The following is a 24,594-nucleotide window of genomic DNA, read 5'->3' on the forward strand; positions in this document are numbered from 1 at the left end:
GGTACATGGCAGCCAATCAGGAAGCTCTCCCCTGGACCACTCCCCTTCCCTATAAAAACCGAAGCCCTGCAGCGTTTTTTCACTCTGCCTGTGTGTGCTGAAGAGATAGTGTAGGGAGAGAGCTGCTGCCTGTTAGTGATTTCAGGGACAGTTGAAAGTTTGCTGGCTAGTAATCGTTTTGATACTGCTCTGTTATTGGAGGGACAGAAGTCTGCAGGGGTTTGAGGGACATTTAAGCTTAGGTAGCTTTGCTGGCTAGTAATCTACCTTCTACTGCAGTGCTCTGTATGTAGCTGCAGTGGGCAGCTGTCCTGCTTCTGATCTCATCTGCTGACTGCTGCAATAACAGTAGTCCTTGTAAGGACTGCTTTTATTTATTTTTTTGTTGTTTTACTACTACTACTACTACTACTACTATAAGAGCCCAGTGCTATTAGTCTAGCAGTGTTGGGGAGTGGGACTGGTGTGCTAATCTGCTGCTCCTAGTAGTTCAGCAGCACCAACTTTAATTTTTTTTTTTTAATATTCATTTTTTTTTATTTTACTTTTTTTTATTTTACTACCGCTGTAGTAGTGTATACGTTGACCTTGTAGGCATTATTTGCCCTGTAGGCATTATTTGCACAGTGTTTTCTTCAACCCGCCATCGAGCTGTGTGACCTTGTTCACATTCTGTCTAAATATCCATAATATTACCGTCTCCAGAAAAAACACCGGAGTCACTTTTTTCAAGCAGCCATAATATATTTTACATAATCCGTATCCACCGCTGTAGTAGTGTATACGTTGGCCTTGTAGGCATTATTTGCACACTGTTTTCTTCAACCCGCCATCGAGCTGTGTGACCTTGTTCACATTCTGTCTAAATATCCATAATATTACCGTCTCCAGAAAAAACACCGGAGTCACTTTTTTCAAGCAGCCATAATATATTTTACGTAATCCGTATCCACCGCTGTAGTAGTGTATACGTTGGCCTTGTAGGCATTGTTTGCCCAGTTTTTTTGGCCACAGCCACTGAAGCACAGAGGCCAGAAAAAATATGCCATATAAATGCTGAAAATAGTCATTTTTTGCCATACGTTGACTCAACGTATATGGCAAAAAATGACTATTTTCAGCATTTATGTGGCATATTTTTTCTGGCAACTGTGCTTCAGTGGCTGCAACCAAAAAAACTGGGCAAACAATGTCTACAAGGTCAACGTATGGCGAAAAATTACTATTTTCAGCATTTATATGGCATATTTTTTCTGGCAACTGTGCTTCAGTGGCTGCGTCCAAAAAAACTGGGCAAACAATGTCTACAAGGTCAACGTATGGCGAAAAATGACTATTTTCAGCATTTATATGGCATATTTTTTCTGGCAACTGTGCTTCAGTGGCTGCGTCCAAAAAAACTGGGCAAACAATGCCTACAAGGTCAACGTATGGCAGTTGTTTAAAGAGAACAGTAGATTACTAGCCAGCAAAGCTACCTAAGCTAAAATGTCCCTCAAATCCCTGCAGACTTCTGTCCCTCCAATACAGAGCAGTATCAAGCAGATTACTAGCCAGCAAACTTACTATCATCTGTCCCTGAAATCACTAACAGCTCTCCCCCTACACTATCTCTTCCAAGCACACACAGGCAGATTTTTCAGATACATTTTTGCCCTTGATCCCCCTCTGGCATGCCACTGTCCAGGTCGTTGCACCCTTTAAACAACTTTAAAATCATTTTTCTGGCCAGAAATGTCTTTTCTAGATGTTAAAGTTCGCCTTCCCATTGAAGTCTATGGGGTTCGCGAACCGCTCGCATTTTTGCGCAAGTTCGCGAATATGTTCGCGAACTTTTTTTCCGACGTTCGCTACATCCCTAACGCCTATATAGGGATCTGATTGTGATGTCGAACAGTTGGCAGAAAATTAATTTAGCCGTTTTGAATGAAAGCTGTCTATGCAGATTATATTGCTCTGTTTCGTGTACCTTGTTCTTACCTCCTGCAGGTTTCGCTTTTTTGCTTTTTCAAAATCATTATTTAGCAGTGTAAAAACTGCTAATAGGTTAACCTAGAAAAGCAAAGTGAATTGCTCAGTAAATCGAAGGATCCTTTTGATTGACAGTGTGACATCAGAATGAATCAACTGTGTGTCATCTCATTCTTCCCCTGGAGCACTGGGGGGCAGGCAGGATAAAACCGGAACAATATACCTTGCTATGAAACTTTTAAAACAATCAATTTCATTTCCAGACTCTGTGTGTCTCGATGAAATGTTAATGCTTTTCTGCAGCTCTCTCGCCATGACATATAAACCATATCAGTCTGCTGTTCTGCGGGCGAGTGCAGCGGGGAGCTGAATACAATTTGCTCTCTATTTAAGGGGGTTAATCACACTGGATCTCCAGGGAGTTTTTCTTGCCAAGTACTTGGGCAGGTGCCTGGAGGTTATCCCTTGGTACCAGAGGAAAAGGTTGCTTCAGTTTCCGAAGAAAGCATTTTCATTTCAAATGTGAAAACTTCATGTAAATCTGCAAAGTACTTTGGCATTCTGAAGTTGTAGCTCTATTTAAAGGGAAAGCTGAGCTGAAATGGGCGTATTTTGCAAAAGTAACACTAGCACCCTGCTCTAATCCTCCTTTTCTTTTCAAACTGAAACATAGTCCTAGGGCACAGAGGGGGGGGCAATGTCATTAAAGTCGCAAACGAGAAAAAAAAAATCGCACCAATAAGACTAAAAATCCACATCTCCGATGTAATATTGTTCCTTAAAGGGATACTGTCATGGGAAAACATGTTTTTTTTCAAAACACATCAGTTAATAGTGCTACTCCAGCAGAATTCTGCACTGAAATCCAATTCTGAAATCCAATTCTGAAAAGAGCAAACAGATTTTGTAATATTCAATTTTGAAATCTGACATGGGGCAAGAGATATTGTCAGTTTCCCAGCTGCCCCAGTCATGTGACTTGTGTCTGCACTTTAGGATGGAACTACTTTCTGTTATTTCTCCTACTTCATGTAACTGAATCAGTCTCAGCGGGACTTGGCTTTCAGGGCCTGAATTACATAGTGGGTGCCCCTAGGCTAGGGTTGCCACCTGGCCGGTATTTTACTGGCCTGACCGGTAAAAATGATGGTTGATCCAAATGTTATTAATAGGGAAAAAACATAAATATATAGGAAGGCCGGTATTTTTTTCCAGAAAAGGTGGCAACTGTACCCTAGGCCCACTGCCGTTTATCGCCTCTGTCACCTCCCCTTTATTTGTGCAAATTTTCATCATCAGGACCGGGCAATGGGGATTGGTGCATGGAAAATTATTGTATCTCAAACTCATCCCAAGTGTTTTTGAACCAATGTGGGTGTGGTTGGGAAGCATGACACCCCCTAAAATCCTGCCGCCCTAGGCCCGGGCCTAGGTTGCCCTTCCACAAATCCGGGCCTGTTGGCTTTTACTATTAAGTGCTGTTCTTAGATCTACCAGTCAGCTGTTATCTTGTGTTAGGGAGCTGCTATCTGGTTACCTTCCCATTGTTATTAGGCTGCTGGAGGGGGGAAGGGAGGGGGTGATATCAACTTGCAGTAAAGAGTGATTGAAGTTTATCAGAGCACAAGTCACATGACTGGGGGCAGCTGGGAAACTGACAATATGTCTAGCCCCATGTCAGATTTCAAAATTGAATATAAAAAAATCTGTTTGCTCTTTTGAAAAATGGATTTCAGTGCAGAATTCTGCTGGAGTAGCACTATTAACTGATGCGTTTTGAAAAAAACGTTTTCCCATGACAGTATCCCTTTACACTGTCATTGCATTGCGAATTTTAATTGCGCACTCTTAAGAAGTGCTTAAAGGTGTCGTAATCTTTTGGAGCACACATAATGTCTTTTTCAGTAAGAAGTTTTATTACATTTACAGCGCATTGGCACAAACTATAAAATTCGTAAACGGTCTTCCACTGCTGGAAGTGGTTCGCAAAAGCTATATTAAATTTGTGCAAAGCAAAATTTGTTCACGCAAAGGCACAGCTTTTCTCATTGAGAATAGATTTTCCGTTACCAACTTTTATTACATTCCCCTGAATGAATATTAGTATAAAAGGAATCCTAGGAAGCACTGTGGGTTGCCACACATAATTAACAGCAGGACCACCCACATTTCTTCTAAGTAATGTGAATGGAAGACAATCTGCAGTGTGCCACTTAAAGATACAGTAAGCAAAGTGTCCTATGTGGCATCTGGTTGCTATTGAGTTTGACACCCCAGCTACCAGATTAGATTATTTGTTTACAGGATTATCTCTACTAATTCTTCTAAAAGAAGCATCCATGACAAAATTAAGAGAATCAAGTACATTTTAAGATCCACATCTATACAGGTATGGGACCCGTTATCCAGAATTGCTCTGGACCGCGGATTTTTCAGATAGTGGATCTTTCCATAATTTGGATCTTCATACCTTAAGTCTACTAGAAAATCATGTAAACATTTAATAAACTCAATAGGCCGGTTTTGCTTCCAATAAGGATTAATTATATCTTAGTTTGGATCAAGTACAAGGTTTATATGGATTATTTGAATAATATGGAATTTATGGGAGAGGGGCTTTTGTAATTTGGAGCTTTCTGGATAACAGATATAGGATAGAATAACTGTATTAATATCATTCTTTTGCATTGCGCTAGGAACAATCAGTTTATTGATAATGAATGATTAAAGAACAAGGAAAGTCTTAAATAGAATATGGCTAGAAATAATGTATATTTTAGAATCCCAGTTTATCTGTTTAAATCTGGCTCCATAATCTTTGTCCCTGCAGCTGGAAACAGTAAACGGGATGTAAAGGCACAAATAAAATCCAATACAAAACTCTACACAGTCGCTGACTGCTCTACAGGGAAACAAAGCTGCTTGAGTTCTGCATGGCTGGGAAGTAAGGCGGGGGCTCCCCCTGCTGTTCATAAGTATGATTGTTTCCCTGCTCAGCAGTTAGGGACCGTCTGACAATTCCTATCCATAGCAGTAAATGATGGGAGAATTTCACTGCATACAGTCAGGTTTCCTATAAAAACGGTACACATTTTTTATTTAAAGTATAGTGGAGTTTCTTTTTCATTAAAGAAAGTAAAAATGGGATTTTATTTTTTTGCCTTTACATACCCTTTAACACAAGTAATCTTTGACTTTTGGGAGCAGATTTATCAAGGGTTGAATTTAGAGTTCTGTGTTTATAAAAACTCCTATAAACTCGATTTTCGAGTTAAAAATTAACAATCAAAATTTATTTGAAAAACGAAACTTTTTTTTTTTTTTCAATTCGGGTGAATAGGATCGACCCACAAACTCAATTCGAATTGCATTCGATTTGAGTTTTTTTCTCCAAAAAAAACTTCTTATTTTCCAGATGCCACCAAACAACTCCAATTTGATTCCAGGACGTCCCCCATAGCCTAAAACAGCAATTCGGCAGGTTTAAAGTTGAGAATAGTCGAATTTGAATTCTTAAATGGCCAGTACATGTTAAATTTCAAAATTACATTTATTTAAAAACTTGAATCAAATTTTAACTATTCCCTAGTCGAATTACACTAAAATAAACTCGAAAATTTGGATTTGCATTTACAATTCGAATCCTTGATAAATCTGCCCCTAGGAGTCACTTTACTTTTCAGTATTATGACAAGGTTAGAATTTAATACTGTAGCTACCATAAGCTTTACAAAGGATGGTTAAAAGGGTGGTTTACCTGTATGTTAACTTTAGTATATTATATAACTGACTAATTCTAAGCAACTTTTCAATCAATTTTTTAAAGTTTTTTTTTTAAATTCTTTGCCTTTTTCTTCTGACTCTTTCCAGCTTTCAAATGGGGGTCAGTGACCTCATCTAAAAACAAATGCTCTGTAAGGCTACACATGTATTGCTATTGCTACTTTGTATCATTCCCCTTTCTATTCCACACCTCTCCTATTCATATTCCAGTCTCTTATTCAAATCAATGCATGGTTGCTAGGGTCATTTGGACCATATCAACCAGTTTGCTGACATTGCAAACTGGAGAGCTGCTGAATATAAAGCAAAATAATTCAGAACCCACAAATAAATAATAAAGAGAACCAATTTCAAATTGTCTCAGAATATCACTCCCTACAACATTGTAACATCAGCAGGTAAAATTCACTGGTCATCTGTTTAAATGCAAACACCTTATTGGTTAATACTCCTTGGCAAACTTAGGGGCAAATTCACTAAGTGCCGAAGCGCCTAACACTAGCGTGAATTATCTAGCATTGGGCATTTTCGTTACTTCGCAAATTCACTAACGGACGCTGGCGTAACTTCACAAGTGTTACTTCGCACACTTACGCCTGGCGAATTTGCGCAACGGACGTAACTACGCAAATTCACTAACGCGCGCATTGTTCTGAACGCTACCTTTTACACTAGACTTCCTTCACCACCTCAGACCAGGCGAAGTGCAATAGAGTAGATAGGGGTTTTTTTTAAAAAAAATTAAAAAATTTTCTAAGTCCCAAAAAACGCTGGTGTTTTTTCTTTATTATGGGTGATAGGCTGAAAGCGATCAAAATAATTTTTGGGGCTCCCCTCCTTCCCCCCTACATTTCCTAACTACACAGTGGGCACATGTGTAGGGCAAAATAAAAATTTTATTTGCTGTTTTGAAGGTTTCCCAGGCTTGTGTAGTTCTGCTACGAAACTTCCATTGGAAATTGAATTTGGCGCCGTATGCAAATTAACCATCGCTAGCGTAACTTCGCTTCACTTGGCGAATTAACGCTAGCGCAACTTCACAACCTTACGCTACCCCTGAGCGCAACTTCGGATTTTAGTGAATTTGCGGAGCGCTAGCAAAAATACGCCTGCCGAAGTGCAGCGAAGCGGACGCCAACACAACTACGAATCTTAGTGAATGTCCCACTTAGTGCGTTATATTACATATGGGGGTTAATCTTTAATTCATCTCTAATTTGACTTAATTTGTTTTTAACATTGTAATGACCCCCAGTTTGTTCTATTAATTTATTGTTCTACTGTACAGTGCTGCATACATAAGTAGCGCTATATAGACAAAATATACATACGGTACATGTAGAGTTTTCATTGAGCCATAGAGAAGAAGAAATGCAGGACTGGACACACTAATACACTGCAAGAAGCAGAACTTACATTCATGAACCTAGAATATCTTAAAGGCAAACTATGAAATGTTCCCACAGACCCACCTATAAATTAGCTTTCAAAAGAAACTTTTCCCTAAAATATACCATCAGTGTCATTGTATGTATCTCTTATGTTTTTGCCCTGGAAAGTCATATTGCTGTATATACAGGTATGGGACCTGTTATCCAGAATGCTTGGGACCTGGTGTTTTCCTGATAACAGATCTTTCCATAATTTGGATCTTCATACCTTAGGTCTACTAGAAAATTATGTAAACATTATATATGGTTTTGCTTCCAATAAGGATTAATTATATCTTAGTTGGGGTCAAGTACAAGCTACTCTTTTATTATTACAGAGAAAAAGGAAATCATTTTTAAACATCTGGATAATTTGATTATAATGAAGTCTATCCGTAATTCTGAGGTGTCTGGATAACAGGTTTCCGGATTACAGATCCTATACCTGTACTGCTGTATGTTTCTGAGCTATCACCATGTAACCACCTCTGTCCCATCAGGTCCAAATTTGCTCCCACTTCCCATTCCAAAAAGTACAGGAAAAGTTTGGTTTATTAGTCCAAGTGGACCCTGATGCTGTTTCTTTCTATTTTGCTGCGTGTTGAGTTTATGGAATACTTGTCACCCCCACAAGAATGATATTTAGAGAAACGGTGCTTTCTAAACAGTGTAGCTGTTGTTTCATGGGAATACGGAGCTGAACTTTTCTTATGGAGGGAACCAGTCAAGCTAATGCTGCTACACCCACGCTTCTCCTTGAGATCTATTCATTATGAGCACAACGCATGAAGAGATGTCAGCTAACTTTAAGTCATCAGCGGAATAATGATCCACTTCTGCCATTTTAAGACCTTAATCCCCGTTACTTTCCATCTGGTGCAAAATAGGGTAAAGTTTTATTAAAATGCAGCGACAAACATGATCTCCCTAATAACATGGCGTTAGTCACTTTTCTGTTTATGCTGGAGAAGGAGAAGATAAGGTGTAGTAAATAAGATTTTTACAAAAAAATATTACTCAATCTTTCACTGTTTTATTTGTCACACAGCCACAGTCTCTTCCCAGAGACACTTATCCCCACTGTTACTATAGGCACCATCTCTCTCTACTATACCTGCTATCCCACAGCCACACTCCCTTCCCAGAGACTATTATCCCACTGTTACTATAGACACCATCTCTCCCTACTATACCTGCTATCCCACAGTCACACTCCCTTCCCAGAGACTATTATCCACTGTTACTATAGGCACCATCTCTCCCTACTATACCTGCTATCCCATAGTCACAGTCCCTTTCTAGAGGCCTCTATCATGATACAGTAGGAACATGAGGGATTCTTTTTTTTTTTTTTTTTTGCTTACCAAATCACTGTTGTACAGAGCAAAACCCCCAACCACTGTCAGCAGGTGAAGTTATATTTCGGAGGGGTGTCTGGTTACACAGGGCAGCTGCTGGCACTACTCACAACAGCTGCCCTGGACTTGCATGTGATTTAGAATACAGTCCCACTATGTTTTACCCCAAACAGACAAATACAACACAGCCTGCATTTAATCCTTTACCTGCCATCCCCATAGAATGGCATGAAAATAGTGCTAACCAGGTTGATTAGTTTCCACCTTGCACTGACGGAGCAACACTAATCCCCTGTGCATAGAGCTTCAACCATTAGTGAATGGGAGTCGTCTTTGATTTAAAATATAGAAGTGGAGATATTGTATTGTGGAGCAATCTTTGGATATTGGATTGGATAAATAAATGTTCCATATGCTCAGTGACTTGATATCCCTGGGCCCTGGCACAGAATCACTAAGCATTAGGTACAGATATGGGATCTGTTATCTGGAGACCAGTTATCCAAAAAGCTCCAAATTACAGAAAGGCTATCTCCAATAGATTCCATTATAATCCCACAATCCAAATTTTTATAAATTTTTTTCTCTGTAATAATAAAACCTTACCTTGTACTTGATCCCAACTAAGATATACTGTAATTAATCCGAATTGGAGGCAAAACCAGCCTATGGGTTTATTTAAGGGGCAGATTTATCAAAATGTGAGTTCAGATTTTAATAAATAAAAAAAAAAACAGACCCACGTTCTATTCATTCCTATGAGATTTTTGGAAGAGTATTTTTAAATGGCGAGTTCTTATTCTCATCTATATTCATTTTCTAGTAGATTTAGTGTATAAAAACAAATTACGGAAAGAATTGTTAGCCGGAAAACCCCAGGTCCCAAGCATTCTGGATAACGAGTCCTATACCTAGGGTTGCCACCTGGCCGGTATAAATGATGGTTGATCCCAGTGTTATTAATAGGGAAAAATGATAAAAATAAAGAACGGCCGGTATTTTTTTTCCAGAAAAGGTGGCAACCCTACCTATACCTGTCGTTGAAAAGACATATATTTAATTTTCACATCAACTCATGCTCAACAATAAGTTTCGCATTTATGATTTTCTTGGATAACCCCCTACTATCATCATATTGGCCCGTAATTTTCCTGACTTGCTAAGGACCCCCTTCTCTGGTGCAGTTTTTTTTTTTCCTACCCATTATGCACTGATTCTCTCCCATACAGTAAAATCCCAGCTCATTGTGGAAAGAGAAGGGAAACATCATGCTTTAGTATCTTTCAGGCTCCCTGTGGATCTTATCCACCTCCCAAATAAAAAAAACTTTTGTTGTAGTGCAGAATCCAATCAGAGCAGGGAGCGTTCTCTGGGCTGTTTCTTTCTATGGGGGAAGAGTCAGAGAGAGTGAAAGAGAGAGGGAGGCAGAAGCTGAGTTGACAGTTGCTGGGTGCTACCCGAGGTCTCCAGCAGAAATGCTCTGTGGGTTGAAGAAAGATTTGCACTCAGATTTTGGTGAGTCTGATTTTTTCATTTCCACTTTGTGTCAGGCTATTGATGTGGGGCCCCTGGGGGAGCTAATGAAATACAAATTGAGGGATGTGATTTTTGGAGCCTATTGACTTTCTGTGATCTGTTCTTTACTGCTTGTTACTGTGCAGCTGGGCTGGAATGCCTTGGCACCTTTTATATACATTTATTGTATATTTCAGGTTCCTGCAAATAGCCTAGTCATTACTTCTTTAACACCTGGTGCCCCGCACTTGCTTTCAGCTTTTTCCACCCTGGTCCCGACTGTGCCAAGCTACTTGCCAGGCTGATGCTCTGATACAGGTTTTGTAATTGCAAGAATTATCGGGACAGGGACCATGCAAAAGAGACAGCAGTTCCAGTGAGTGCCAGGGACCAGTGGAGGTTACAGGGCCCTTCAGGGACCCACTATATTCTACTTATGCCTCTGTATATACTGTATGGCCAGTAAAATGTCACGCTAGTGTTCTTGCAATATTAAAAAAAAGCTCAGTTCACCTTAAAATGTACTTAGTATGATCCTAAAATAGGTACAAACAGTTTGAAGTTGGTCTGTTTTTTCCGTGGGGTGCTTTTTGCCTTCATATTCTGCCTCTTTTCAGCCTGAAAATTAAAATGCTGTCTGGTTGCTGGGGTTATGGCTAGCTAGCAACCGGAAAGTGGATTAATCTTGATGCTAGTTCTTGTTGCTGTTTTATTACATTGCTTTCAGTCTAGGCTCACTCCTATGCATCTTCTAGTCTGTTTTCGAACCAGTGCTAGTTAAGTGGGACCCTAATAATCACATAACCGTTTTAATTTACATGTTTCAGTTCTTTTGATAGTAGACTTACTGTACACCAGTGTTTCTATATACAGTATCTGTAGTTACACAAAAGCATGCCTCCATAATTTGGGGCACAGATATAACTTTGTTAGGAGCCCACCACCTATAACTATTACATTTCTATATATCTGTTACCTTGCTATAAAATGAGGGGCCTAACGAGTTAGGGGGTGAGATTAGGAATGTTGCTCCTATGGGGATTATTGACAAAATTAGTCCAAAAAAAGTAGTTCACAAAGTGCTTTTTGACAATGTTATATTATCTGTGTATGCTTTCAGGAATACATGTATAAGAGGTGCACTGCAAGTCCCCTATAACTTCCCATATAAATTGTGTTCAAGGGGCCACCATCAGAAATCTTGGAGTCCTATACAATAAAGTGTTTGGGCCTCTGTGTGATCAGCAAAGAGATCTTGTAAGTTCCACAGGGTCACAGATATTGCCTCAGCTGCCCAGGAGCAGGAGGATCCACGGCGCCTCTACTAAATAAGAAAGAAATTGCCGCCTTAGGGGCAGATTTACTAAAGGGCGAAGTGACTAACGCTAGCGAAAATTCGCCAGCGTGACGTCATTTCATTATTTTGCCAATTTACTAGCGGTCGCTAGCGAAAGAGAGAGAGACTCTACCGGTACTTCACTCCCTTACGCCTGGCGAAGTTGCGCTCTGGCGAATGGACATAACTACGCAAATTCACTAAGATGCGGAATTTACTGAACGTTGCCTCTTGCGCCAGACTTGCCTTCGCCACCTCAGACCAGGCGAAGTGCAATAGAGTAGATATGACTTCCTCAAAAAAAAGTCCAAAAAAACGCTGACAACTTTTCATTTTTCATGGTGATAGGCTGCAAAAGAGCGTAATTTTTTTTGGGCATAACCGGCTTCCCCACTACATTTCCTAACATTTGGCACATAAACTATACACTGGGCTCATGTGTAGGGCAATATAACAACTCTAGTCTATTTATTAAGATTTCCCGGGTTTGTGTAATGTATTGGCTACACTATAAACGTCCATTGAACTTTAACTTCCCGCCGTATGCAAATTAGGCAACGCTATCGCAACTTCGCTTTACTTGCCGCAGTAACGCTAGCACTACTTTGCCAGCTTTCGGCGCCCTGGATGCAACTTCGGATTTTAGTGAATTACCGTTGTCCTGGCTAATCTACGCCTGGCGAAGTGTTGCGATGTGAGCGAAGATGTCGCTGGCGAGGAGGATAGTAAATTTGCCCCTTGATGTATTGTATGAAGTTGGGGTTTGCAAAGTGCTACCTGAAATATTCCAGTGTATCTTTTTGTTTTGACAGCAGCGCTGAATCGCTGTGAATAGAAGGAGAATAATTTCATGCCTGTATTGTGGAACTCACTAGTGATGGGCGAATCAGTCCCGTTTTGCTTTGCCGAAAAATTCTCGCAATGGATTGAACTCAATGGGTGGCAAAATGATTTTGACGTGCAACAATTTTTATTTACACGACAATTTTTACAAGTGCAACTCTTTCGTCCAAATGCATTTTAGTCAGTGGGCGTCAATTATTTTGACGCGTGACTATTTTTACATATGCCAGGGACCATTAAAGGGGTTGTTCAACTGTTGGTTAATCTGTATTATGCTGAGTGATATTCTGTGACAATTTGTAATTGGTTTTCATTTTTTATTATTTGTGGTTTTTGAATTATTTAGCTTCTTATTCAGCAGCTCTCCAGTTTACAATTTCAGTGATCTGGTTGCTAGGGTCCAAATTACCTAGCAATCATACATTGGTTTGAGTAAGAGACTGGAATTTGAGTAGGAGAGTAATAAAAAGTAGCAATACAGATTGTTTTTAGATGGGGTCAGTGACCCCCGTTGGAAAGCTGGAAACAGTGCAAGAGCTTGAAGACACACCTCTTGTGTAAACCACTGCATGTTGATACTCTATACAAATAGGAGCAGAGAAGGGGTTAAATGTATGAAATGTATTAAATGAGAATGTAAAGAATTCCTATATAATTGGGTTATGGATGCTTTGTCTGTATTATTCCCTAATCCTGGGCTCTGCTCTCTTTCTCAGTAAATGTTTAGAATATCCTGTCCTCCCCCTGCCATACATTACCACCCTGCATTCCAGCTCCATATCCAACCACTCTCCCCTCACTTGCTTCTCTAATGGGACATGGTCTCTGAACTTCAATGTCTGTGTTTTTTAATATACTATTGGTTTGCTCCCCGGCCATACTTTAGTGAGAATGAGAGCAGTTGTGTGTGCAATGTATAGAGCTGCTAGTACTGTACATGCATTAACAAATTAACTTGTTCAATCAATACCGAAATCAATATTGCTGCAGGGAAATTCCCCCATCGTCTGGTATGAGCGGTTTAACAGCCAGCCCAGCATACTGGGTCAATCAATAAGCATGCCGCAAATATTTATTGGGGTATTGCAAACTCCATATTCCAGCATTTTTGGCCCAGGTTTTCAGAGTTGACCAGTGAACGGCTGCACTCAGTTCTGGGTTCTGCAGTAAACATTTTATTCCATATATATGTAGTCTATTTGGAAAGAAGTTCCGGGACCAGCACTACCCTGTAATTTCATTTCACACACACATCTCATACAATTCCGACGTTTCGGTCCTCTTTGGGACCTTTTTCAAGGAAAAGATCCCAAAGAGGACAGAAACGCCGGAATTGTATAAGATGTTTGTGAAATAAAATTACACAAAGAGTAGTGCTGGTCCCGGAATTTCTTTCCAAATATACTGTATGAATTAAGCTTGACTGTGCACCTCGCAAGTTAAAACGACAGAGTGAAGGTATTCTATGAGATATATATATATTACGGGTACTGGGTGTCCCAATAGGGAACCCCAAAAAAAATCTTGTCTGGGTGAGGGGCCTGGTGATTTTAAAGTTAAGATCCAAATCATGTAGTGTACAGGGTTTGGTTATTGAACTTAGATGTGGTACTGTGCACTACAGGGGGCATTGTGGACTCAGTGGAGCAGTTGTGGGAGCACTCCAAGGCCAAATACAGAGGAAGTGCAGCTGATCTGACCAGTATAGTTACAAACAGTATAGTTACAAACAAACCAAAAATAAAAAAATGATTACACACATTTCCTGGTCCCCTGTTCACAAATGAATTTAGTATCTAAGCTAATGCATGTATTTTACAAAACAGGGTTTTGTTAGATACAATATTAATATTTGTTAGACCTGTCCGGTCTCCACCAGGCTAAAAAGTGTCAACCCTACTTTGGGTCAGTGTCTCCAGACCAAGGCACCATCTTAAATGGGCTTGACAGTGGTGGGGTTCGCCAGATCAACTACACATTTGAAGTATTGTAAATAAAATTCACTGGAGAGCAAGCAAGTAAAGCTTCTGTGTTGTTTATTTAAAGATGCATTGCACTGCATGTTTCGGACCTAGGGTTGCCACCTTTTCTGAAAAAAAATACTGGCCTTCTTATATTCTTGGCATTTTTTCTTGTTAATAACATTGGCATCAAGCATCATGTTTACCAGTAAAATACCAACCAGGTGGCAACCCTATTTGGACCTTATGGGTCCTTCCTCTGGTGCAGTTAAAGAACACTAATTAGAGTCAGCCTAATTAAGGCCACCCACACCAAGTCATGTGACAACAAACAAAATCACACTGCACACCAGCTCCATCTAGTGGCCAGGTGTACGAACATACTTTTCAACATACTACCCAAGTCTATCGTACAAATGGCACCTACATTGATCACATGGTGTATTTTGCAATCTACGTTTGTAATAAGTCATAATGACTCGTACTATCTGGTAGTATTTAGTCCATAAAGATATTGTCCATATCAGGTCAGATGGGAGAAAAAATCTGTAAAGAAATGTAATAATTAGTATACGACTTGGTTTTACAATCATTTTTTTTACAGTCATACTTCATTCATTCCTTTAGTTCAATTCAATCCATCTTGCTTTGTGTCTCAGAAGCATGGTTTTCCTATCTCCCCCTCTACTCGGCATTTCAACTTGTTATAGGACCATCCATCGTAAGCTCACTGCACTGTGTTTTTCATTAAAAAAATGTCTTCCTACTGGTGTATGTGTTTTTGTCTTATTGGGGTTGAAAGTAGTAATTGATCTTTTATGTTTACCCAATAGTGATGGGCGAATTTGCGCCATTTTGCTTCGCCGGAAAATTCGCAAATTTTCAGCAAAATTTTCGAAACACCGAAAAATTCACAAAACGGCGCCGGTGTCTCGTTTTTGACGCTGGCGTCCGTTTTTTAGACGTCCGATGCAGGCAAAATTCCCATTCTTTGTTTTTGTCAGGATCCTGGGTTTTTTAATGTTCAGTTCTGCCATTACTAATGAGTTGGCTATATTTTTCTATATTTCTCACCCACATACTGTACCTATTTGTCTAGGAATGAGCCCTTTTGAAATTAATTTCCCTTCCATTTTTTGTTGGAAGCACTCAAGGGTTTCTAGGAATTGTAGTGAGGCAAACATTAGAGAGCCATAAGTGTCCCTAGCTGGTGTTTTGCAAATATACACTGGAGAGGAATTAATGGAAGAAGTTATTTATACTTGGGAGGAGGACAGCTATTTGAATGAGCTGAGGTCAGTTTGTGTGCGTGTGGTGTCCAATGCCAGTTGTTGGTGTTTAGTCCTGGAAGGCAAGGATCTTACACTGGGCTGTATATAAATACACTAGGACAGACTGTATATAGATGCACTGGGCTGTGTATGAGGATGGAATATGCAAGCAATGCTCACATTCTTTTCTGTAATGAAAACTATTCCTTCCAAGGAAGGGCAGGGGGGATAATTTGTAGAGATCCTGTTCATTAGGTCAGGACTTGACAACCTGCTGCAGCCCTCCCAGATGTTGCTGCACTACAACTCCCAGCACCCCTCAAGCAACTTCTGGTGGTAGTCTGGTTGATTCAGCAACATCTAGATAAATATTTGTATCCCCTGGTCTCGAACAGTGTGCTAGGGCATTTAAAGACGATGGGTTTTATTCACACTAGCTGTATTTCCATTTCAACTATTAAAGTCTGTCCAAAAAAAAAAAAAATTAGGGGAGTGACAAATGTTTATAGCTGTGTCCCTATATAGTTGCTATGCTTGGCATTCAATGGAGCTTTGAGTGCACTCTACATGGTCCCAATATGACATAGACCACTATAGGAGCAACAGACTATTTCTATGCAGATACATAGCAGACTGCTGCACACTCTATGCTCAAAGGGCTGAAAGACAGTGCTGCCATTAGTAATTATGGAGCCCATACCAAAGTTATTAGTCTACTATTTATCTGGGCACCATGGGCTCTGTCAACGTATAGATTGAGGGCCCCAAATTGTAAAAAAAATGTCCTTGTACCCAAGTCCTTAATCCACCTGACCATGCACAAGTTATGCCAAAACTCTCTGTACCCCACCAGATGGCATCTATGCTGGAAGATGTCACTCTTATGGCCAATTAAAGTTGAACATTCCCTCCTTGGCATATTGGAGTCCCTGGTACTCCACGGCATGCGGTCACAGGATGAAAAGGAGTCTAGATACAAGAAAGAGGTTTTTTTTTTTTACATAGTCTAGGCACCAGAGTCGCTTTACATTGCAGATCTCACCTCTTCCATTGCCATTGTAATCTAATATCCTTATCAATATGGGATGGAAGTTGAAATTATTCAGAAGATAAAATTCAGTAGATGAACTGCAACTTCTGTTAAAAATATGTCCCCCTCCAGTCATCTCAATGGAGGGAAACTGAGGGAGTGCCAGAAACACACATTGGATGAGCATGGTCACCTACACCCTGATGTTCATATAATGGAATTTCTAGGCTATTCATGTTAGAGGTTGTAAAGGTGATAGTCACATTGACCTAGTCTCCCTTCTCTACTACACGGTATACACTGTATGGGTTCTTGCCAGCACACTTAACCAGTTGCCAAGACCAGTGTCTGACTAAAACTTCAAGAGAACCTGACATCAATGGCCAACTCTCTAAGGTCTACATGTATATATTGTGTGTGTGTGTGTGTGTGTGTGTATATATATATATATATATATATATATATATATATATATATATATAAATTAATAGAAATTTACCCCAGCACTCCAACATATAGCCCCCTGGGAAACCTATTTTTGCACAACTGAACTGTAACTAACACAAAAAGAGACACTTTTAGTTACAAAGTTTGTACAAAGCATACATAAGCTGACGCGCCCCATCAAGGCAGTGTCCGTGCGTCAGTCCTATCCTAAGTGAAAAAAGTATTATCTTTGGGGGGAGAAAGATCATACCTGCTTTTCTCTTTGTCTAGCATGATCTCTTCCAAAGACACCATTAAGCGGGGGTTGGGAGAGCAAGCATCAAGGAGAGCGCCACCTCCCCATATATAATATAATTAAATCAAAAAAATGCAGCTCAATCCCTTTTTATTGGGTGCACGTGGGTACGGCTTGATATACAAATTAATAGAAATTTACCCCAGCACTCCAACATATAGCCCCCTGGGAAACCTATTTTTGCACAACTGAACTGTAACTAACACAAAAAGAGACACTTTTAGTTACAAAGTTTGTACAAAGCATACATAAGCTGACGCGCCCCATCAAGGCAGTGTCCGTGCGTCAGTCCTATCCTAAGTGAAAAAAGTATTATCTTTGGGGGGAGTTTTGGGTTAGTTACAGTTCAGTTGTGCAAAAATAGGTTTCCCAGGGGGCTATATGTTGGAGTGCTGGGGTAAATTTCTATTAATTTGTATATCAAGCCGTACCCACGTGCACCCAATAAAAAGGGATTGAGCTGCATTTTTTGATTTAATTATATTATATATATATATATATATATATATATATATATATATATATATATATATATATATATATATATATATGTATATGTATGTTATTCAACATATGTTATTTATTTCTAACAAATGGTTGTCTGTTGTTAAATCTTCTAGATGATGGCCCCTACTCCAAAGGAAACAAAGATCCAGCCGGAAATGATTTGGCTTTGGTCTCTAGGCGACAGAGCATCCCAGGTATGTTGTTAGAAAGCACCAATATTCCTTTGGTACAAAAAAAACTGTTCAATTGGGTTTAGACTAGTGGCAGGGTGATGCCTTGAGTCAACAGGTATAATGAGGGGCAGCTCAAATCAGATACTTATCGTTTTTTGATTCTTCCCAGTACCTTCTAACAACTAATTTGGATATTTGCTGCAGGCTTCCCCACTCTGAGAATTCTTAACTGTGAGCAGTGAACTGATTGTCATCAAGAATAATTACTCAACTGCACTACACAGATCTCTTTAATTCACAGTGACGGTGCACTTCTGCCATAAGGCCTCTACTTAAAGTGAAAGCTCCTCTATTTTGTTCTCTGACTGCAAAGTATATAAAAAATATCATCTTGTTATTGCCCCTTCCATTGAGTCCTCCTGCTTCTTATCTATAGCCTGCATTGTGATTGTGGGGGTATCTAACTTAGGCAGTGGTGGGCACAGAGCTGTCTTTATTGTTTAAGGGGCAAAGCTGTACAGGTGGGGGGGAGATCCAAATAGAACAGAAGTTGGGCGTTGATGGGAAAAAAGTAAAGGTCTACTCTTACTCTGTCCTCCAGCCACATGATCACTATGGGAATATACTATTGCTGGATTTTATTATTGTAATGATGTTGGGGGTCATTTACTAGTTCTGGGCAATTTAGCACCTGGGTAATTACCAGATGTAACCAACCAATATTTAGCTTTGTTAGCCAACAGCTAGAATTTGATACAATGTAGTGGGCTATGCCACTAGTGCAAACCGTTTGTAAATAAGCCTACCGTTTCTTACTTACATTATAAATCAACCTTCTGAAACAGCCATGGACATATATATATATATATATATATATATATATATATATATATATATATATATATATATACATATACATATACATATACATATACATATACATATACATATACATATACATATACATATACATATACATATACATATACATATACATATACATATATACATATATATATATATATATATATATATATATATATATATATATATATATATATATATATATACATAAAGTACGATGGAAATAATAGTGCAGGGCTCCCCATGGTTGCTTGCTAATACATTCTTTATCTGGTTCACAGTCAGAACATTGTCCACTTATGCTGAATATATATTAACTGGAAGCATTCATTTGGCATGACTGCTGGGATTCTCACCTGCTGAAAAACAGGCAGTTCCCAGAAGTGTGTATATATATTTGTTTATTATGAATTGCTAGAATTTTATCTTCTGGCCATTGATGTTTTAAACACAGCAGTCCCCAACTGTTTCCATATACTGGGGGAATTATTCACTATACTAGGGGGCCAATTCACTAACTTCGAGTGAAGGATTCGAAGTTAAAAAACTTCGAATTTCGAAGTTTTTTTTGGGCTACTTCGACCATCGAATGGGCTACTTTGACCTTTGACTACGACTTCGAATCGAAGGATTCGAAGTAAAAAACGTTCGACTATTCGACCATTCCATAGTCGAAGTACTGTCTCTTTAAAAAAAAACTTCGACCCCCTAGTTCGCCATCTAAGAGCTACCGAAGTCAATGTTAGCCTATGGGGAAGGTCCCCATAGGCTTGGCTAACTTTTTTTGATCGAAGGATATTCCTTCGATCGTTGGATTTAAATCCTTCGAATCGTTCGATTCGAAGGATTTAATGGTTCGATCGAATTATCCTTTGATCGTTCGATCGAACTATCTGCGCTAAATCCTTGGACTTCGATATTCGAAGTCGAAGGATTTTAATTCCTAGTCGAATATCGAGGGTTAATTAACCCTCGATATTCGACCCTTAGTGAATCGGCCCCCAGATGTACAGGGGCCCATTAAAATATCAAAATGATGGCATCCAAGTTTGGGGGGGGCATAAAAATGCATTGGGTGGCTTTATGTGGCCACTGGGCTTCCAGTTGTAGTAAGAAATCCCCATTCATCAAGGTCTTAGCCGCTTCTTTGTATTAATCCTTAACCCCCAAGTGTTATCCCCTTGTTGCCTAGGGATCAGTCTGCTTTCATATGACACAGCCAACTATAGACTCTTTGACCTCCTATTGATGCTCTGCTTGTACGTCCCACAACTGCTTCTTGTTCTTTTAACCTAATTTTAATGCCTCAGCTTGAAATAGAACAAACCTGGATAGATACACAAGTATTGCTTTTGGGGACTGCATTCATTAAATCATTGTGTACATAGGAAATTATATATCCCCCCTATTGTCTAAATAAGTCTAACGGAGTCTAATGGACTTATAAAGGCCTTATACAAGTCAAGAAATACTGAGGTGCCTTGTATTACCCTTATATTTTAAATTAGCACATTATTCCTTATAATATGCTGATTTCATTGTGAGAGAAGTGATATCACTAAACATTTAAAAGGATATATGAGACTTAAATACATTTTTGTTTTTCTTATAAACCTTTTCTAAGTCATGGCCCGTACAACAAAAAGATCATGGATGACTGACATGACAGTGTATAGTTTCTATGGAAATAGAAGAATGAGAAGCAGAATGTCAAACCATGGAAAATAATTCATCCATTTTTCAAATTCTCCGTGTAAAGGAATCTGGCCACAGATGTGGCTTTCTACAGATCTTGATTATGATATTTGTTTGTCCCAAACGTCACGGGATGAACAAGTTATGGACCTGTGCTCCCCAATAAGTTATAAAATAACCCCAGTTTCTACAGGACCTTGGTCAGTGTTGGTATTAACGCATTCAGTCTTATTTTTATATAGGTCATAAAAGTATAAAAAAAATATATTTGTTTCATACAATGTTGAGTAATGTCATCACTTATGAGTGCTTAGTCTTGTCAAATGATTTCTTAGTCTGTATTGTAAGAAATAATATACTCCCTATTTGTAGGCAGATGGCACACCAAGGGGCCTAAAAAGCTGTGTAACATAAATAAGGAACATATTTTATTTTACACATGTAAATACCAGATACGTTTGTAAGTAGATTCCGTTGGAAGTTGCTAAAAAAAAAGTGCGTAAAAAAATAAAGCCATTTTCTACACGGTGATGCCTGGAGATCCCTCTGTTTGTTACACCACATAATAAAAATGTCCCCAACTGTTCTGAGACCACAACATTTATACCAGGGAGAACTGCACTGATGAAAACAAACGCTCTTCCCTATGTACAGCCAAAGGGCAGTGGTGTAACTAACTATACAGCAGACCCCATGACTAGTGATGGGCGAATTTGCGCCGTTTCGCTTTGCCGAAAAATTTGCGAATTTCGGGCGAAATGGCGAAAAATTCGCGCCGGCGTCCGTTTTTTGAAAAAAAAAATTGACGCCGGCGAATTTTTACCGCGAATTTATTCGCTCGGCGTGAATCGCGCAAATTCGCCGCGAATTCGCGCCTGAAGAATAAATTCGCCCATCACTACCCATGACTGCAAGGGGACCAAGGGGCCACTACAGCCCAGTCACTGTACAGTTTAGCATTTGGCAGCGCGGTCAATTGCAGCAGGATGGCCCGAAGGGGAAGGGGTTTAAACTTGTGCGTGTGGGGGCATCTCCATCAAGGTACGCTACTTCCAATGTATTGGGCCTCGTTAATAAACACTAGGCAAATTTGCACATGGGCCTTAACCCATAGCAACCAGTTGGTGATTTAATTTTTTTCCAGGCAGCTGCAGGCGTAGGACATAAAAAGCAAACATCTATTTGGTTGCCATGCATTATTGCCAAGGTGCACCTTTGCCCAGAGTTTTCAAATGTATGTGTGTCTATGGCAGATACTGATACTTTATGTGATTAGGTATGCCAGACACACCATGCAAAACAGAGGAGTAGATTATTATGGTACAAGGTAGAGCATTCGTCTGGAAAATTCCTTCACAAAAGTTATAGCTGATTAAGAAACCAAGTTCGAACCCTAATTTGTATATTCAACTTTACGTTGCTTTAAAATCTCTTTGACTTTAGATTCAGCTTGATCAAACCCTTTGGCTGATTCCAAATTCAGGAAAAACCATTGAAATGAGGGCAACTGAATCATTGATTTGATGCACCCCATTCCCTGAAATGAATAGGGCAGCAAGACCTTGGAGTGACTTAATCTTGTAGACTTTAGAATACACATCAATGACAAATTCTAGTGCATCAGATTCTATATTTTCGTACAGGAAGAAATATGTATTTCCCACCAGCACTGTGTGTTGGCACTACCAGCTACAGGCTGATTGTGATCCTTAGAAGGGGACCCCAGTCTTCCTGCCTTGCTAGGAGCCCTATAGTCTCTAACCTGAAATGCTACAGGCTTCTTAGAACAGCACACACAATATATATGTATGGCCGATGTACCCAAACTATGGTGATGGCTTATTCTACTACATGTCCTCGTGGCTTGTGTAAGTCATCCAAGAGCCACACGGTTCCCTTCAAAGCAGCAGGACACTAAGCGACAATTTATATTTTTGTCAGAATAGAAATTAAACTGCAGCTAAGGAGCATTAATATCCCAGCAAGGTACCATCTGCAGTCATATCTTGATTTGTGTATGTGCGGTTGGTGCCGGGAACCGGGCAGGAAAACTGATAATTTTAGCAGGAGCAGCAGGACCGGCTGATAAAGGCTGACACCACGTGGAGAAAACCAGTCATCCGTAAGGGATCACACAGACGCTAAAAGAAAGTTTTTTTCCCCTTCTGTTCCAGCGCTGCATCCAGTAATGTGTTGGCTGTGACGCTGTTACATTTCTGCCCTCCCTACAGTTAAAAGTTACAGTCAATTTATTTTTCTCTCTTCTGGTTTATTTTCTACTTTCCATTAAATACTCTAAATTAATTTGCACAACAGCCCTGGAATTTGATTTATTATTACTTTGTTGGATGGCAGAGGACCATGAAATCTCTTAGTGTTACTGGATCACAGTATTGAATGTGGTACTTTGCATCTTCTATTGAAAGCTTTTGAGGGGTACCTAATAGAGGTTATGACATTGGGCATGTAAAGGGGCCATGTGTGGCTGGTGGACACCCAGTACTGCAAGATGTACATGCATGGCCTTTACCTGCAGGGAGACAGGTTTTCAGACTGGGACACTAATTACACATTCTCTTTCTCTGCTTCTTTCATACACTTAGTGTTTCTCTAGGACCACTATCATTCAGGGGATGCACAGGAAGAGGGCTGTTAGCCATCCGGGGGCCTCCTCTAACCCCTCCCCAATTCTCTGTGGTGAGCTCACTTACAGGGCCCAAGTTTCTCCCATAGGTTCTCCTCTAACAAATACCTACATGCTTAATTTCCCTACAATCGTCTCAGGGGCTTCATCTAATCACTCCTCATTGGGACATCAGGCTATCCTTTCTCACTAGCCTAATTATCTTTCATGCTGCCTAGCCCTGAAGGAATCAATCTCCCAAAAATGGGCTGACCACATTTGTCTTGGTACTGCCTCTGGATGTTCCTAGGCCAAAGTGGAAGTGCAGAGCTCCTGCACTCTTGGACAACCTTAGGGTTGGTGGATGAACTACAACATTGCCCAACTATTTATGTAAAATTTACATAAACTTTTTCAACTCTTTACAGGCTTGGCAGACCTTAGGTATGATTTGCTCTGTGCCTTGACAAATACAAACTTGGAATTAATAATTTAATGCCTGGGTGCTATTTTCTCTGCAGAGGAGTTTCGGGGGGTAACCATTGTGGAGCTGATTAAGAAAGAAGGAAGTACGTTGGGGCTGACCATCTCCGGTGGTACAGACAAAGATGGAAAACCGAGGGTGTCTAACTTGAGGCCAGGAGGCCTGGCAGCCAGGTAACACCAATAGTTGTTCCTTTAACTACATTCTGCTCTGTCAGATAGATGTATAACAAAACCAACGGTTTTTAGATATTGAGGAACATTTTGCCTTTGGGACATGGATGATGGGACCTTCCAAGGTTAGGATGTTACATTCTTAACATTGTCATTACTTTGGGTTTTTTGTTAGGAGTGATCAACTGAACATTGGGGATTACATCAAGTCTGTGAATGGCATCAACCTGACTAAACTACGTCATGAAGAGATCATCAGCCTGCTGAAAAACGTGGGCGAGCGAGTGGTCCTAGAAGTGGAGTATGAGCTGCCTCCTGGAAGTAAGTGCCATAAGGAATGGCTAAAATATGCTTGGTGTGCGATACCTCTGGCTTTCAGATGCAGGAATAGTGTGGCTGCTGTACACACAATAGCGGTACAGGTATGGGACCTGTTATCCAAAATGCTCAGGACCTGGGATTTTCTAGTTAATCGATTTTTTTCGTATCCTGGATCTTCATACCTTAAGTCTACTAGAAAATCATGTAAACATTAAATAAACCCAATAGGCTGGTTTTGCCTCAGTTTGGATCAAGTACAAGCTACTGTTTTATTATTACAGAGAAAAGGGAAATCATTTTTAAACATTTGGATTATTTGGAGTCTAAAGCAGATGGCCTTTCTGTAATATAGAGCTTTCTGGATAATGCAGTTCTGGATAATGGATCCCATACCTGTACTTTTTAAGACTTGGTGCTAGAGATGTAGTGCCAAATATTTTCTTGGAGAGCATGCTATAAGTTAGAGACAGATTGCAGTCCCAGTACACCATTTTACTCTAATTTTAGGCTAGGT

General features: G+C 39.8%; 1 protein-coding gene across 2 annotated transcripts in view; it reads left to right on the forward strand.

The window, feature by feature from the left end:
* grip2.L (glutamate receptor interacting protein 2 L homeolog) overlaps positions 1-24,594 on the forward strand; it is a 92,320-nt gene that overhangs the window by 18,289 nt on the left and 49,437 nt on the right. For both annotated transcript variants that reach the window (XM_018256323.2, NM_001097913.1), the window contains 3 exon segments: positions 17,861-17,941; positions 23,624-23,759; positions 23,935-24,080. In XM_018256323.2, the coding sequence (XP_018111812.1) occupies positions 17,861-17,941; positions 23,624-23,759; positions 23,935-24,080 (363 nt within the window).

The sequence above is a fragment of the Xenopus laevis genome, chromosome 4L, assembly GCF_017654675.1.
Source record: "Xenopus laevis strain J_2021 chromosome 4L, Xenopus_laevis_v10.1, whole genome shotgun sequence".
In the NCBI taxonomy this organism is placed as follows: domain Eukaryota; kingdom Metazoa; phylum Chordata; class Amphibia; order Anura; family Pipidae; genus Xenopus; species Xenopus laevis.